Here is an 18,672-nt window from a genome sequence, read left to right as displayed (position 1 = left end):
TCAAAAAGGGGATGTGACAATTTCTAAAGTATTTGATGAAGACACGTCATGATTGATCATTATTACAGACACCTGATGTTAATAAGCAGAATCACCAAAAGAGGGGGGGGGGGGGGGGGGGGGGGGGAATAAGCAACCATTATAATGGTCAATGTTTGCATTAGTTGGGCTCTTCACCCTTAAATCTTCAATGTTAGATTTTGTTTGGCTGCTTTTACTGAGTTATATCAGCCAGACAAGCCAAGAACAAAAGTCATCAAGTAGCATTGACTGTACTTACAGTAAAATAGCTATCATCATGTAGTGACTTAAGTACTTGACTTAGGTTTTCCTTACAGATTTCAATAGAACTGTGAACAAAAGATCTGTCAGTTTTGGCTTTATAAGACAGATGAAGAAAGAAAAAAAAAAGCTTTTTTTGCTTTTAGACACACAGACATGAATAATCAGTGTGAGAATCACAACAACGGTGACCACAAAAAACAATGTTGTAGCCAATCATAACTCATCCATGACTCCCATCATGCATTGCGACATGAATAAATTATGAGCTGTTTGGCATATTTTTTAGTAAACCAAAACAAGCTGACTAAACTTAATGGTTTTAAGTTAAAGGACATTGATTACATTGATTTGGTTGGACATTACTATTTCACATTGATTTTCCTAATTCAATTGTGTTGTCTTAACAGAATCATTTTGAATATATTGAAAAAAATCCTTATATGTTAATAAAAAACAATTTGGTTGTTTGGAACCACTGTCCATAATAGAATTGAGTTAGTTTAAAGAATCATTTTTTTGAGTGATTGTGTATTCACTGACAGACCATGAATCTCTCTTTCATTACTGTGGACAAACAGATTCTATCAAATGATATCATCATTACTCACCTACGTTGTTACAAACCTAAATGGCTTGCTTTTTCTGTAGAACATTTAAGAAGATTTTTTTTTTTTTTTTTTCTCCAGTCAGTGAGGTCCAAAACTTTCAAGCTCCAAAAATGTTACAATAGCCAAAAGGGTTTATTGGGTTTAGTTCTGGTTAAACTGTTAAACATAATGCTGTTGAAATAAGAATGCAGGCCTTGCTCCATCATGTGAATATGTGGAAAAAAAAAGTGAACTTCTCTCCAAAGACAATTTAAAGACAAGCAACAAAAGGATATGCCTAATACTACACTAAATATGACTTAGAGCGTGCAACAGGGTTTCTGCAGATATGAACAAGTGAAATTTAAGACTTTTTAAGACCTTTTTAATACCACCTTATATGAAATTTAAGACCTAAACCTGTAATGGAAATAGATATTATATTACATGCATACATGTAATATTTAATGTTTTTAATGTAAAAAGTAAACAATTTCATGGCTGTCATAAATTAAATTTATTACTACGATATACAGTGAACTTTTCATATCAGCAGATACTATTCCACACAAAATATCCCCATAAAAGTACCACTAGAAATATCTGATGTAAAAAAAAAAAAAAATTCTGAAGCAATATTTTCATCAGTGCTCTATTAGCTTTTACATCTTAAATCTGCATATTTCATTTACCTTTATAAAGGCCTTTTTTTTTTTACTTTTGAAATTTATTTTATGAATTTATCAATAAATTCTAAATGGCTGTTAGCAGTGAGATTACATAATTTACACTGCAAAATTAAAAGTGAGATTAATGTTTTAAATACATTTATCGATTTATAAATATATACATTAGAAATGTTGGGTGTGGAGGCATACTTTTAAACACACTAAACTACCAGCAGGTGGCGGTAAGTCACTTCATGAGCGAGTTATTTCAACTGATTCGATCAAAACGCTGAATTATAGCAAAACGTTGCTAGGAGAATGCTTCTGCTAATGTTGCATATTGTCTAATATGTAAGTAACTACTTGACTAACTACTTTTTTATTGAGCTAAAATTAATGTAACATTTGTAATTGTGAGAATTTTCAGCAAAAAGCTCACTTGGTATATTACTGAACTATATCATGTTATAAATAAACTATACATTTTAAATTTTTACCTCAGTGTGTTTCTTTAGAGTGCTGTTACATTCATTTGTTTTAAAGTATGTCACAAATAGACCAGAAATACACACATATCCATTATCAATTTCTGTTTACGTTGAATGTATTAAAATATGAATCTTTCTTGCCTTTCGATGCTTCGCTAGTTGTTTTTGTCACTTCAGTTTTAATCAGGCGGTTTGTTCGGTCGGGCAAGTAAAAAAAAAAAAACATTTTAAAAGTATCTCGAAGGCTGGCGGTCAGCTAGCTCGACCTATATATCTTATTATTATTGATAACATTATATACAGAAAAAGGTCGTTTGACCTGTATTCTGCTACTGCGATTCTGAAGACGCAGTAACTTCTACAGAGGGAGAAAAAAATCTAGTTGTTAGCAACTGGCCTTAGCCAAGCCCTATATTCAGTTTTTTTCAAGCTAAGTATCGCTAAACTTGCACTTCCCCATAGCTAAAAAGTTAAATCCATTTTACTTCTGCGGTTCAATCCGAGAGAGACTCGCGCCAATAACAGAAAGCTGATTGGTTATTGCATGCTGGTCTCATTTGTAGTTTAAATACAGCAAATTATATTTGGAATTGTGAAATAAAGAACTACAACACCATGGAAACAACAAAAAGAGAATTTAAATGAGCTTTAGAGGTAGCGTTACATGGACATCGGAAAAATAAGACCTGTGTAAAATTATTTAAGACCTAGAACAGCGAATTTAAGACTTTTTAAGGCCTAAAATTTTGATTTTTAAATTTTAAACTTTTTAAGACTTTTTAAGACCCCGCGGAAACCCTGGTGCAAAGATGAATAAATAAACAAAAAATTAAATAATAGCATGTAGCATAGGAATTGGGTGAGGTCTGGTGCTCCACACACAAGAAAGCAAACTACTTTCACACTAACCAACAAAAGTGTGTTAATGTATGAGATGTGGTAATGGTAAACTCACTTTTTTTTAACTTTCTTAGAAGAAAAATGCTGCAAATCATATTTCTTCAGATGGAGTGATGCACTTACATGCTAATATTTATTTAGCACTTAGCCACTTGTGAAACCTTCTACAGTACTCAGAATTATTGACACACTTTCATTTTGGTGCCAGGCCTCATTATGTTTATGGCTTTATGCTAAGTGTTCTAAGAAACTTTGTAAAATAAAGCACATAAAAAAAAGTCAACCAAGCATTTCTCCTGGACTTCCTGAAAGCAGAGCTAAATCCACACAGGATGACCTAATGCAGAAAGAGCCCCAACACTGAGCATTTTGGATGTCTTCTGTATCTGACATACTGTTTGAGGTCTTGGAGCTGATGAGATGAATCACATTTCATTAGGGAGACATCCAAAATGTGCAGTGCTGGGAGTTCTCTAAAACCAGGGTTGGGAACCACTGACCAAATGGACACCTGATTCCCTGTTTGATAATAGTCTAACATCAGGAAAATATTAACTATGGACAGAAAACTTGTATAGAGGGTAACAGTTTCTCCTAAATGAGATGATGTGTAGTGTGCATAATTGTATGCCTTGGGTAAATGGGAAACCAGCATGTCTAAAAGAGCCCTTGATCATCTGAGCGCTGCACCTGTACACACTGAGAGAGTGAGCCGTTGACGTGCCGTTAACCAGTAGCACATTCAGCTCATGTGCATTAACTCCAGATTCTTTTGAACTTGTAATAATCAGACCGAACTGGTTAATCATTCAGTGCTGAGTAAAGCAAGGTCATATTATCCTATGGTGGCCATGTTGGGTCTGTATGTGTAAAAATTAAAAGAGGCCAGGAATATATCTCTTTTCTCTCATACATAGAATGATAAATCCCTGTTGCTTCAGTTATTTAGCACCATTGACCAGAAATAAATTACCCCAAAACAAACTTTTTATATTCTCAAGTTTGTGTTGTTGTTTTTGTGTTTGAGTTAAAATGTTCAAATCAAAATCAAATAAAAATGTATTTATATAGCACAAAAAAACAGTAGTTGACAAGTTTGCTGTACAAATAGACAAAGGATAAATATAAAAAAGAGACAAAAGAGAATAAAAAGGTGATATAGGAAGTTTACATCAAAAAAAAAAAAGAAAAAAAAGAAAAGAAAAAGCTCAACTTAAGTCTAGAGCTCAGAACCATCAGCAATCTTTATTGAGACGAATTTGATGTTTTCCTACGTTTCAGAGTGGATGAGAAACTTTTGGAAAACGCTTGGAAACGCTAGTGTGGACGGAGAGCATTTTAAAATGAAAACTCCGTTTTCAAATGTATCCGGATTAATGTAAACGTAGCCTTAGTATCTAATACTTTCAGAACTCTAAAAACAAAAAGCAGAATTTTGAAATCAATTCTAGCACAAAGGCAGCCAGTGCAAAGAGTGTAATATTGGGGAAATATTTCCCAAATCACATTTCCCAATACAGTCTCACTCCCAAGTCAACACGAGGTTCCATTCGACCGTTAAGTGGACTGCGAAGTGGACTTCACAGGGTATTCCGCCATCTTAAGTGAGATTCCAAACCGAAGGGAGCGAACATGTTCAGTTCGAAGGGCACTGCGAACGGCATAGGGAATAAGGGAACATCGGTACATCACTTCACAGGAAGTGGACGGGGAAAATTACCCAAATGTCATTGCGCACCGCGTCACCAATTAGAACTAACGATGGAGCAGAGCCATTTAAGTTTTTTAAAGGCTCTGCAATGGAGCGGTTGCAATAAATGTTGTTATTATTATACAAATTAGAGTGTTTATGAATGGTTACGGCGATTCATGTTACATTTGCATATTGTATTGTATGAATGAAAGTAAAACCGGCAAGGTGAGGCTCTATCATGTTTTATTTTGTTTTATTTAACATTACCACAAGATGCTTAAATATAGGCTATATGGAAAGAAAGTGCGCGAGATAAGACCACTACAATCTATTAACGGTCTAACCATATACATTTTGACTATATTTATTATATACATAAGTTTATATGTATTTTATATGTATTTAAATTTGAAAGTAAAATAAATTACAATATTTATTTATGCTATAAAAATGCGTGACCCTGCCGTTGATTTGCTTTGATGACGTTCCAGGGCATTCCAAATGAGCGATTATTGTCAGCAAAGTCCACTTTAACGGATATACCGTGCTAAGGGAGTAGGGAGCAGTGAACACTGCGTAGGGACCCTGTCGATCGGAACGCACCTACGGTCTCACTCCCAAGTCGTCACATATTGACGTTTGGTCAGGACCCCTTGGCGTCGCATTTTGACGCTTAAGGTACCCCTTTAGCGTAGTTTTTTGACGTGAAGGGTCCTCCACTGTTCTCAGTTGTTTGTCTTACTGGTTTGCATGCATTTGTAAAAATGTAAACAATTTTATATAAATTTATACTTTGACTGGTGCACCTAAACCCACCCCTACCCTAAACCTACCCACTTCTGAACAATAAAGCACAGGCAAATATAAGTACAGTCACATGTATTTATTGCAAAAACTGACCATAAACAAGCAGTAAAAAAAGCATTACAAACAAGTCGTGTTGCATTCCAAGTCTTCTGAAGCCATACGATATCTTTATGCGAAGAAGAAAGTAAAACATAAGGTTTTAATCGCTAAAAATTATCCCACATCGTTAACGTGCTCACATTCTTATTCAAAAAGATACGCCCGAGCATTAACATGACGTAATCGGTCACGAGACACACAAGAGCCAATAGAATTTCACAATCAAGGCTGACGTAATGCTTCTGCTGTCTGGCGGCATTTTTTGAATTTGCGCACGGACTGCGGCAAACAGGATGAGCTTTACAGCGGACGGAGACGGCGATCGCGTCTGTTCCTCTCACAAATCAATCGTTTTGCCTCGGAAGACTTGGAATATTCATATTTTTTAAATAAATTGTGACTGTAGTTGTATCTGCCTGTTATATCTGTGTTTTAATGACAAATGGTTAGGTTTAGGGGCAGGGGTTGGGTTACGTGCTCGTAAATGTGTAAATAGTGTAATATAAATAAAACTGTTGTGATTGTTTGCATTGAAAAATCACACCCCAATACATATGCAATAATGGCAATATTATTACCCAATATATCATTTAATCATGACGATAAAATTCACAGTGCCTTTCGCGAACAAGAAATTTTGAGTATATTTTTATGTTGATCGTGCTAAAATGGAAGTAATTCAAGTTTATTTTAGATATACACTTCAAATAATTTGCATTTAAAGACCAATATTATTCAAAGATCATACAATCCTCATCAATAGTGACATTAAAACACATTTAGGCTTAAAGGGGCTATGCAACTTTTTTCCCCAAAATAAACGTAACAATAGCCTTTTTCTTTGACCATTTATGACTCAAACATCTCCTGATGAGCATACTGACACTTTGTCAGCTCACAGTGGGTGCACCTATAAGCCTGTATCCATAGGGACCATGTGACGTCACTGTGCTTTATCGCCGCCATTTTTGTGTCTGCGCTACCTATTTCAGTCTATGGTCACAGCAGCCAAAACTACCAGAGGAAGATCAACAAAACTCCCAGAATGTTCAGAACAAGGATACAATATGCCCGGGATCTGTTGTTCTATTAGCTGTAACAACAATCATCAGAAAAAAACCTAACTACAGTTTTATTCGATCTCAGCAGTGCTTGAAGTGGGTCGGTATGCATACAGTATAGCCTTTAGTGTACCGGTGTCATTCACGCAGGTGCTTTTCACAGCAAGGGTGTTTTTTTCGGCACAACAAGAGTAGTGGAATAATAATTCATTATTGAATAAGATTGTGAATCAGTACATTATAACCAAAATAATGCCTTAAAATGAAAAGAATCATTTGTTTTGCGATTACATCATTTTGAACCGATCAACTCGTGAGTCCAAAGATTTAGTAAACAAGAAAGCAATCGAACAGCAAGTTCAAAACAGTGCTAATGCAGAGAATAGTGACTTACAGTACATCCAGATGCCGTAAATTATTTGTTTCAGTGTGTATTTGGCTTAAGAGCAAGATTATGTTTTAGATTATGCAGTTTTTAGTGAATTATGAAAATTAAATAATAAACGCTAAACTATTGTACTACATAGCGTTCGTCATTGCAACGCCTGCAGTAAAGTATATACATGTAAAAAGGTTCTCAAAAATAATCATATTTGTTTTGCTAAAACTATTTATGTACAATTACTCTAAAAATTATTTGTCATACAAAAATGGCACACAAGTTACACACAAACCATCGTCCCGAGTAAATGGTACCATTGTGAATTGTGACTGGCTGCACAAGTGGTGTAATAAACTAAACTAAAATGTTATTGCAGCCATATAGCTTGAATGAATACAAATGCATATTTTAAATAAAGAAATCTCATGCTTTTGGTGCTTGAATTTGTGCTTCAATAATGAGATCCAGGTTTAGGAATACACAAGACGTGAAAGACGTCTTCCCTCAGGTAAATTCTATGTTTTCTTGGCTTGCTGGATGTTGGGCTTATGCTCAATAATCACTTTTTTTTTTTTTTTGCATTCGCCAAAACTAATTTGCCGAAATCTAAGCGTGGAATGTAAGGGAATTAGTGCCGTCAGCGCGAGTCCCGTTCGCTGTGAAGTAGTGACCAGGATTCTTCAAGGTCTTAAAGCCTTCATCGTGCGACTACGTTCACAATAATTTACACTTTTTGTCCTAAACATACAATCAAGTCAAATACACAGTGTGGGAAGTAGTAGTAAAAAGTAATTTCTTATTTCAATTTATTATTAAATCTCATTTAGATGCGCAGTGTCTGTTGTCATATCGGACACAAATATGGCGGCGAGCATAGCGGAAGTGACGTCTTTGGTACCCATGAATACTATTTTTCCTATTTTCTGTCGGGTCGGATTTTTCGCGCGCTGTCTGTCTCCTTGGTAAACAAGTTCACTTATTGAATAATTTAAATAAAGTTTTGAGGGGTGTGGTGGAAATTACACCACTGAGATCACAATTTCTTTAAAAACATATAATGATAGAAATAATTCCTGACTCAAAAATAAGCATAATTATTGAGTATAGAGTATGTTTCAGGCCAAGCAGTCCACAATAGTGAGCAGATTCATGAATACTATGCAAAAAATGTGATCATATGCCCTTATCGGGATATACTGCTCTCTCTCTGTCAGCATGCACACATGCTCAGCCTTGTGCACATATTAAATGCTTGGCATCTGTCATGATTTTTTTTTTTTTTCTTGCAGTACTTTGAACTCCACGGCTGCTCCCAGAATGCACAGTGCATTAAAGTAGTGGCAGTTCACTTTATTAAAGTCTCTCATTTGACATTGAATGCCTGAGAGCAGTACGCCACCACAAACACGCTTGATGTCTGTGAGTGTTTCGTGTGTGTGGGTATGTGTGACAGGAAAACTGTTGTTAGTGTTAGCAGAAACACAAAGGGCATTTGTACTGTATTGTGTGTGTTTTAGCGATGTTTTATTGTATTCAAGCATCAAAATAATGTCAGTGTTTCTAAAAGAACAGGGTTCTTCATTAAGGCAATATTCTGGTAAATGGTGGGACTCTAAGTTTAAAGCATGAGGAACCCATCTGAAAATGGGAATTTGGCAATTAGAGTCATTAGTATCTGTTGAGTGTTTCCAGTGTCACAAACAAGCATTACAGCTTGTCAATGTGTGTGTGTCACCCTTCCGAGCCTGATTTATTTGACCACTAATCAGCAAGATGCTTGAACAAGCAGTTAAAGCTGCAGAGGAAATGAGAACCACTCGAAATTCACCAAGTGCACTTGACATACAAAACACACAAGCTGTAAATGCCATTTGCAGATAGAAAGACTCTTAGAATCATTCAGTGGACAAGGGGCAAAGGACTGTTAGAAAGCTTTTTGATAAATGGCTAAATATAGTAGCATTATGACAGATTGATGCAACAAACTTGTGACATTGCATGCATTTTAAAGGTTTTAAAGGGTTTAAAAGTTTGTTTTCTACTTTATGTCTGTCATTTTTTGCAATGTATGTGTACTAAATGCTGTTGATTACCACTGACAACATATTAGATGAGGGGTAATTATTCCACTTCCTGAACATTTATCTTCCTGCAAAGTTCAGTTATTGATGATTTAAATCATTGAAACACTAAAACTTTAAAAATAGTCAAGTAGTGTTGCAGTCTCCAGCCAACCAGTTCTGTTTACTCACCAAAGCCAATTGTTTGGCATTTTGTGTCGAGAGGTTGTTTGCGGTGCATTAAATGGAGACTACAAACGTTTACAAAAGTAATAGTAATTACTAATTATTTGGATCAGTATTCTAAAGTGAAGATCAGGATAACTCCCTAGTAATGACTTAACCCTCCTGTTATCCTTGGGGTCAATTTGACCCCATTCAATGTTTAACGTATGTACATATATAATTGACTTTTTTTTTTTTTGTTTTTTGCTTCAGATTGAATGACTTTTCCTAATTTAATGGGGAAAACTTGGTAAACATAAAATTAACATGATATTATTTTTTCAATGCCCTGTACACATTTTGTCACATCGGTGTTCTTTGGGGTCAATTTGACCCCAGGGTCTTTTAGCTGTAAAAAACATAAGAAATATAAAAAAATTTACACACATTTGTTTTGGGTGATATTGAGGTCACTATAACATGCTATGATTTTATAATATGCACTATAATTTTATATGTTAAGTATAATAAAAAAAAAAAAAAAAAAAAAAAAACACAACCATACCTGAAGTATTGCGAGAACCACTGTCAATTGAATTGCTCTCTCAATTGAAAATGGCCTCTAAGCAAAGGTTCTCTTTCAGTGAGATTTTGTCACAGGTGTTTGACAGTGAAGTGGGGTGGTGTGTTTCAGAGTGTTGTTAAGTAGTCAACAAAGACATCAATTACCTGACACTAACCTTTTAGCAAAAAAAAAAAAAAAAATCATATTCTGGAGGTTTTAAATTGCTGGGGTCAAATTGACCCCAGTGGAAAAAAGGTGCTAGCGGATTTTAGGTTAACAGGAGGGTTAAGTCATTGTAAACTCTTGAATTTTTTTTCAGTTTCTGGATAATAAATTGTTCTGATGGATTTGGTAACACTTGATCTTTACCATAATCTTCACTTTAGAATACTCATCCAAATAATTAATAATTCCTTTAGAAGTAATACTTGAGTCATTACTATCCAAAACCTTACATATATATACCTCAAAAGCTTACAATGACAATATTAGGAAGTTATTATTTCTGAAAACTTAAGTCATTACTGGTGGGTTACCATGATCTTCACTTTAGAATTAATTATACATTTTGCATTATTCACATTAACCATGAACCCATATATAGTAGTTCTTAGTGGTTCTCCGGAAGATATGAAAAACAAGTAGTTAATTAGCTAATACTGTTTTTTTTTTTTTTTTTACTTTAAACTGATCACACTTGTAACATTAATCATTCTTTCAAAACCGGATCTTATGATTTCATTGTAGTTACACATATTTTCATTCCACATAATCACTGTTTCAGAACACAATATTCAGAACAGTCAGTTTATTCAAGAGCAAACAATGTTTCAAATCACCTCTGTTGCTGAAATAATTACAGTAGTACAAGGTAATAACTGTCATGTTAGAAAATACACTTACATTACCTACATTGCATATCTCACATAAAATCCGTAATGTTTGTAAAAGTTTTTATCCAGGTGTGATGAATGTATGTTCAATGTTCAATGTTCACTTTATTTATAGAGCACATACTAATACAACAAAAGTTGACCACAGTGCTGTACAAGAAACCATCCAAAACAATAAAATCACTTCAACCAATTTCACCACTGACACTATATTCATGTATGCTCAAAAGCCACTGTAAAAAAATATGATTTTAAATGTCGCTTAAACTCTCTAAGAGTGGTGCATTGCCGGATATATTGGGGTAACCCATTCCACAGCCTTGGAGCAGCAGCCGCAAATGAGCGGTCTCCTCTCAATTTCCTATAGGTCCGCTGAACTACTAATAAACTCAATGACTCCGACCGTAGACTTCTCTCGGCTTTTTTCACCTGAATCAGATCAGCTATATATGATGGAGCTGTGCCATGTAAGGCTTTAAAAACAAATAATAGTGTATGTATGTGTATGTAATTATGAATGTATGACATGGCAATAAGGTTTTGTGCTAAAACAGTGTTTACTGTCAATGTAGTAAATGTCCTCACTGAGCTATATGACTGAATCTATACACTAGCCTAACTTTTCAGATGAAGGGTGAGTTATAGTAATGTGCAGTCTTTACCATGCAAATAGTTCTATATATAGTATCACATGGCACAATTTAAAATGCTATATTTGATCCATAAACATACAAAAAAATATTTTTGTCTCATAGGGCCCAAAAAGGACAATGTTTTCAGATACTGCCATCTTTATAATAGGGTTTACTGTACCTGAACCACACACACGCGCACACGCACACACACGCACACAGACGCACGCACGCACGCACGCACGCACACACGCACACACGCACACACGCACACACGCACACATATTTTGGTTATCATCTTAAATAAATCACTTTTAGTGTAAAAACAATTAACTACATTTGGTTATCCCTAAATTGCAATCAAGTTGTATTGAAACTACTATATCTATTGAATCTATATCTATAAATGCACCAAATGATTCTCTGATTAACCATTAAGATGTGTTTGATTAAATAATAGACACATGTATTACAGTTTTTTTCAGTCGCTAACAAGCGTTTGTCCAAACAGTTGTCACATTTTCAAAACTCTAAACACAATTAGCACAGCATCGGCCATACCATTCACACATTTCATGTCGTTTTCACCCAATATGCAGTCAGTGAACACATTTCCACAATGCTTACATTTTCTTAACAGACAGGCTATACCTCCCAACAAAATTATGGACTGTTTTTGTAGTATTTACGAATGTTAACACACAACATCCCACAATAGCAAAAACAGTATAAAATCCTCTGCTTCTGCAATGATATCAGTTGAAAAACAATATCAATATCAAAAATATATCTCAGCTGATAATAAACAAACAATTGAATAATTGACACACAGCTGATTTATGTTGGGTAAATTGGGCCAACCACAGCTGATTCCAGTCTGGCTTACACTCAGAGGCAGTGGTTATTTTTTTCTATTACATTTACACTTATACAGTAAAATGAGGACTTTGAGGAGTGAAGTTTTGGAAACAGGGTTGGGGTCAATTCAGGAATGAACTCAACAATTCCAATTCAAAGAAGGACTTGGAATTGGAATTAGAATTCAACAACAATTACAGGAAACAGAGTTGGAATTGAATTGGAATTACAGGAAGTGGAACTCAATTCAGGGAAATTCCACTGAATTCCATTTATTGCTGTTTCTGAGCATCTATGTGTGATTGTGTAGCAGGCTCCCTGGTGCTATACTAGCATGAAACTTTTGAGGCTACTTAACAGTTCAAGATTTTGGACCAGATCAGAAGACTACATCCGCTCATGAGCCAGCGTTGCAACGAGACAAGGGAAATAACCACAGACACAGGTTGTAGTTATCAAAAGTTAAGGATTTTCCTTATTTGTATTTGATTGTATATAATAAAACATAAAATATCGACAAACAATACAATAGGTTGTTGTTTTCTTTAAAAGAAAACTGAAATAAATCGGTTTCAACTTAATTGATTCCTGAGTGTTTCCTTCTGAAACTGCTTAATTAAACTCAAATTTATCTTTTAACTTCTCTTGTTTCACTTTTTTATATAAAATCTGTACACCAAATTATACTCTGTATCAGGAATATAAGTTGAATTTACCCTTTGAGTTGCTTTTGTTCAAAATGTCTTATTGTTGTGAACAAACCCAAAACAGAATAGCAATTATAACAAAACAATGATCAAAACAAAAAAACAACAGAAATAACAATTTTCCAAACCCTTTCAATTGAGTGTTTTGAGATAAATTAGCTTACTGAGGTAAGCCTAACTCAGTTCAAAGTCCATGTAGGAAGGGGAAAACGATCCTGTCTTCCGCAACAATGTCCAATGAAAGTGCATGAAATAATCCTACCACTCCGATGCTTTACAACAATCGTCCAAGTTCAGAAAACGGCCTGGCTCGCCAGTTTCTGCCAACGTGATGCTCTTTGTAGATGGCAGAAACACATACACACGCATTAAGAAGTCCTGGAACTTCTCATCCACTCCAGTGATGCACTCAGATACAGGAACTCAATTGTGGTGAAAAGAAAAGGAGAAGGAAAAAAACCCAACCTTGCAAAAACAAGGCAAAAGCACAATTAGAATTAAACAAATCCCATTTGACAACTTTAACATTTAAACTATACATTTTCCACATGTAAAGCACAGTAATATGCAATTATCAATGCTCATTGTTTTTTCCTAAAACATTCTTTTAACAGAACATCACATTAATATTGAAAATAACACTTTCAATTAATCCAAGGGCACTCAATATACACTTACAGCTAATAGCACATGGAACCGCATGGCTAGCTTAATCCCTCGTGTGTACTACGTTACAAACGTCACATTTATTGCCCATGTAATTTAACAAAACACCTTTAAAGCAGCAACTCGTAAATTTAACTAATATATAAACTCATATTATACCTCTTTGCACGTTTTTGAACACTTTTATATAACATATAAATCGTGATGTCATTTGAATTCAATCCATCCAAAAGAGTGAATAATATTAACTCATATGAAATAACTATTAACTCACTTACCAAGTAAAAGTGATATCAACTAGCAAATCCTTGATGCAACGCAGAGAGGTTGTTTTACACTGATCTCAGATGCAGTTTCTCAGCTTTCCGATTACTTTATGGAAACAATACAACTCATTAAGCAACTTCTTCCTAATAACAGCGGTTTTAACTGAAATAACAGCATTTAAGTTAATTCTTACTGTTCTCTTTCTCATATCCACTCCAGAATCACAATTTTAGACGAACCACTTCTCTGTCCGCCATTATGTGAAAACACCGTTCTCCTTCGCTTGAACGATTGCGAATGATGCCATCCACAGTGGGCGGGGCTACATTCAGCTTTTCTCATTTACATATTTAGATATATGCAATTTCGATTTCATAAGTGTGAACATTTTAGTTGTTTTTATTCATATTTAAATCTAAAACTATGAAATAATATATATATATATATAAAATAAATATATAGACATCTTATTATCTTTGGTATTCTGGGTTACACTCTCCCCTCTTAGAATATATGCACGTCCCGTTGCATCTACACATGAATTACAGAAGAAGTAACAGACTCTTCCAGAGAAGAACTAAATGCTTCACTTAAACCCTGCAGCAAGGACTGAATCACTAAGGTTAGTGGGTTGCCTAACTGGGGATATTCAAACTTTTTAGGGGGACGTCTCTCTCTCTCTGAACGTCTGGGGCCAATATTGTCTTCAGTGCTAGTGCCCCCGTCCTCATTTAGGATGTTTCCAGTGTGACTCACTTCATCTGTGATTGCAGTTCTGTCTTCAGTCTGTAACTCAGAATTGATTGGAACCATCTCAGCCGTTTGAGTGGGGGATTCATTCAAGAGTTCAGAGAGTTGTTCTGGTTCCGATCTTAGCTTCACAGAGATATCTGGTGGAGTACAATGTGATTCCTGTTCATCCTCACATATCTCCATTCCTAGAGACTCATCCAGTTTTCCTTCCACAGGTTCTTCTAAATTACTCTCAACAGGTTCCTGAGCTGGTAAGTTTTCTCCAGTAGGATCAAAGACTGGTAAATCAGTTGCATCCTCTCGAACACAAGGTGAGTGGCCGGTGATGATTTGAGTTTCAGAGCCTAAAATCCTTTCAGGTACATAACAGAGAATTTGCTCATCTGCAGACTCTGAGCATTCAGAAATGGACTCTGTCTCCTGTATTTCCTCATCATTAGGAGAAGTTCTGGTTCTAGGCCTTCTGACTACTTCTTGCTCTGACTGGGATTCAGATTTGCGTGGTTGCAAAAACCCACAGGGCAGTAGCAAATCACGATGCAATGTTCGGAAGGGACCGTCTTTTCCTTCTGGTTGCACTGTGTAAACTGGGAGATCGTGAACCTTTCTGACAACCACATAGACATCTTGTTCCCATTTATCAGCCAGTTTTTGTTTCCCTCGCAGTCGCACATTCCTTACTAAAACTCTGTCACCCTCATCCAGAGTTGAAGTAATCACTCGCTCATCAAATCTTCTCTTGTTACGTAGTGCTACTTTCCCAGCATTTTTGGTAGCCACTTCGTAACTCTCTCGCAACCGATTCTTTAGATTTTGCACATATTGAGAGTGTGACTTGGCAGGGGTATTCACTGGCAGTCCGAAAGCCAAGTCAACGGGCAAGCGGGGCTGACGCCCAAACATGAGTTCGTAAGGCGTATATCCAGTGGTGTCATTGCGTGTGCAGTTGTAAGCATGCACTAAAGGCTTTACGAACTCTTTCCACCGAGACTTCTTTTCACCTTCCAATGTTCCTAGCATTTGGAGGAGTGTTCGATTAAATCGTTCCACCGGGTTACCCCTCGGGTGGTACGGTGTGGTCCTTACTTTTTGAATTCTTGCGACTTTACACAGCTCTTTTATTGTGCGCGACTCAAAGTCTGCACCTTGGTCGCTATGCAGTTTCTCAGGAAACCCATAGTGTACCAAGAAATTGTCCCACAGGTTCTTAGCGACAGTTTGGGCAGTCTGGTTCTGAGTTGGTATCGCAATGGCATACTTGGTAAAGTGGTCTGTGATATGTTTTTGGTGTTACTCTGGTCTGGCTCCAGAGAGAGAAAATCTATGCATACCAACTCTAAGGGCCTGCTGGTTTGGATGTTGTGTAAAGGAGCTGCTCTGTCCGGTGGTGTCTTTCTTCGGACGCAGCGTTCGCAAGTTTTGATCCTTTCCTCCACTGCCTGTGACATTCTGGGCCAAAAGAACCTTGATCTGACCAAGTCTAGGGTCCTTTCAATGCACAGATGACCCATATCGTCGTGAAGGCTCCTTAATGTCATGTCTCTCAATGTGGCGGGCAGCGCTAATTGATATTGAGAGGCTCCACAATCCTGCCTCTTCCTGTACAACACGCCGCCTCTCAGCTCTAGTCGGTTCCACTCCTTTAACCACAAACTCATGGTAGCTGAATGATCTCTCAGATTACATGGTTTCACTCCACTCTCCATCCCTTCTATAATCATGTTAATTTCTGGATCTTGTCTCTGCAGGTCAGCTAAGGCAGCTTCTGAGAGGTGAGGGAGATCTGGAAGACCATGATTTTCTTCATGCTGGAATTCATCTGGAACAGCATCCACATGGTGAGTTAAGGATTCGACCAGGGTAAGTGAAGAGTGAGGTGAGCCATAATCTTCAGATGATCCGATCACTTGATGCCTTTCACAGATGGCTTTAATGGTTTCATCCATGAGAGCAGATGACTCAACCCCTGTTTCCATGAGATGATGTAAGGTGAATTGTCTAATTCGTTCTCTTTCCTTTTGCGAGGTCAGGTCATCTAGAAGCTCGCCGTGCGGCCGTCTGGAAAGCCCATCAGCGTCCTGATTCTGGCTACCAGCTCGATACTGCAGCTTAAAGTTGTAAGTTGACAAGCTGGACAACCAGCGGTAACTGATGGCATCTAACTTTGCTGTGGTTAGGATGTATGTCAGAGGGTTGCTATCCGTTACAACAGTGAATTCAGCACCATAGAGATAGTAGCTAAATTTAGAGGTGACAGCCCATTTTAGCGCTAAGAACTCTAATTTGTGAGCAGGGTACCTGCTTTCACCCTTGGTTAACCCTCTACTGGCAAAAGCTATAACTCGCATCTGCCCCTCCTGCTCCTGATATAAAGCAGCACCGAGCCCAGTTGTACTAGCGTCGGTATGAAGCACATAAGGGAGTTTGGGGTTGGCAAAGCCCAAAACAGGTGCAGATGTGAGCTTGCCAATTATGGAGTCAAAGGCTGTCTGACAGTCTAAGGTGCATCGATCAGAGAACTTCTCTTTGGGGTCAAAGTATTCTCCATCCTTCCGTTTCCAGTCACGACTCCTCCAAACCGGAGGATACCCTGCCGTGAGGTCAGTGAGAGATTTAACGATCTTGGAGAAGTCACGAATGAATCTCCGGTAATATCCGGCAAAGCCTAAAAAGGACTTCAATTCCTTTAGGTTCGTTGGCCTTGGCCATGTTCTCAAGGCTTCGACTTTCGCCGGATCAGTCTCCACCCCATCCTGTGAGACTATATGCCCCAAATACCTCACTGATTTCTGAAAGAACCGACACTTCCCTGGAGACAATTTTAATCCATACTCCTTAAGCCGATCGAAAACTTGCAGCAAGCGAGATTCATGCTCCTCTAGGGTCCTGGAAAAGACAATAAGATCATCAATGAACACCAGTACTTGTTTCCTGTTCAAGTCTCCCATACACCGCTCCATTAATCTTTGGAAAGTACTCGGCGCATTGGTGATCCCTTGTGGCATTTTGTTGAATTCCCAAAACCCAAGTGGACAGACGAACGCCGTTTTACATTTATCGGCCTCCTCCATGCCAATCTGGTAAAAGCCAGACTTCAGATCGAGCACCGAGAACCATTTCGATCCTGTGAGCGTGGAAAAGACCTCCTCCAAGTTCGGTAAGGCGTAGGCATCCTTTATTGTCTGTGAGTTGAGTTTCCGGAAGTCAATGCATAGCCGTACCGTACCATCCTTTTTGCGGACTACTACTATGGGCGAAGCAAACGGAGACTCAGACTCACGGATGATGCCAGCTTCCAACAGTTCTTGAAGGTGCCTTCTTACAGCGTCAATGTCTTGGGGATGGATGGGTCGGGCTCGATGTTTAAATGGTGTCTCATCACTTAACTTTATCTGGTGTCTGACTTTCTCAGTATGTCCAGTCAAGGTCGTGTAGAGAAAAGACTTCAGGCATGGAGTTCAACAGTTTCGATATCCGCTCTTTCCAACTTGTGGGTAGGGGGGAATCACCAAAGTCGAAGGAAAGGTTAGCACAGGCAGGTGTTGTATCCTCAACTTTGTCATCTAAACTCTGATTCTGACCTATGACTTTTTGAACAGCATGAATCTGTGCTAATACTGCTTTAGGAGGGATTTTTATGTCGGTTTGAGCTGCATTCCTCAGTAAAACGGACAATTTGGAGGGACGTTTACGAGGTAAGATGTGCAAACAGTTTGCAATTTGCAGCCCACTTGGCAAAGGAATCGATGGTGGCTCAAGCGTGACCCACTTCTCTGTGTGGGGTCCATGTAGGTGAACAAAGCAGTCCAAGACAATTGTGCTTCCTGCAGGCACAACTTCAGGGGAATTGCCCCTCAGCTTCACATAACCCAGAGTCTCACTACTGGCTTGTCTCCACCTAGTGTCTAAAACTTTAAGTACGGCCTGGTAACCATGGAAGCTTGATTGAAGATCAGAAACATTCTCTTCAGCACACTTTCTGTAAAGAACATCTAAGGAGTTAGTTCCTACTAAAATTTGGGAAATACTTGTCAAATCTGGCACCACAAGGGCCAGGGTAGGGATTTCAACTTCTGCTCCTATGAATGCTTTTGGGAACTTCAAGGTTAACTCAATGTACCCTAGATATGGTACAG

The 18,672-nt window shown here is 37.5% G+C and overlaps 1 protein-coding gene across 3 annotated transcripts; it reads right to left on the bottom strand.

Moving 5' to 3' along the window:
- Positions 1 to 12,243: 12,243 nt before the first annotated feature.
- Positions 12,244 to 15,869, bottom strand: LOC141300678 (uncharacterized). Of its 3 annotated transcripts, XM_073830979.1 has the most exons (3): positions 13,977 to 15,869; positions 13,795 to 13,888; positions 12,250 to 13,315 (listed from the first exon to the last, which is right to left on the bottom strand). In XM_073830979.1, the coding sequence occupies exon 1, from the start codon at positions 15,554 to 15,556 to the stop codon at positions 14,315 to 14,317; it is 1,242 nt and encodes a 413-aa protein (XP_073687080.1). In that variant the 5' UTR covers positions 15,557 to 15,869; the 3' UTR covers positions 12,250 to 13,315; positions 13,795 to 13,888; positions 13,977 to 14,314. The 3 variants fall into 3 exon arrangements, with proteins under 3 accessions (XP_073687079.1, XP_073687080.1, XP_073687078.1); XM_073830978.1 differs by having other exon boundaries at positions 12,244 to 13,888; XM_073830977.1 differs by having other exon boundaries at positions 12,253 to 13,315; positions 13,795 to 15,869.
- Between the last annotated feature and the right edge of the window lie 2,803 nt (positions 15,870 to 18,672).

This window comes from Garra rufa, chromosome 24 (genome assembly GCF_049309525.1).
Source record: "Garra rufa chromosome 24, GarRuf1.0, whole genome shotgun sequence".
Classification (NCBI taxonomy): domain Eukaryota; kingdom Metazoa; phylum Chordata; class Actinopteri; order Cypriniformes; family Cyprinidae; genus Garra; species Garra rufa.
The sequence above is the reverse complement of the archived record's forward strand: the minus strand, read 5'-3'. Positions and strand labels throughout refer to the sequence as shown.

Excerpts from the sequence above, each read along its gene's own strand:
- LOC141300678 (XM_073830978.1), bottom strand. The coding sequence starts at position 15,556 with ATGCTAGGAACATTGGAAGGTGAAAAGAAGTCTCGGTGGAAAGAGTTC.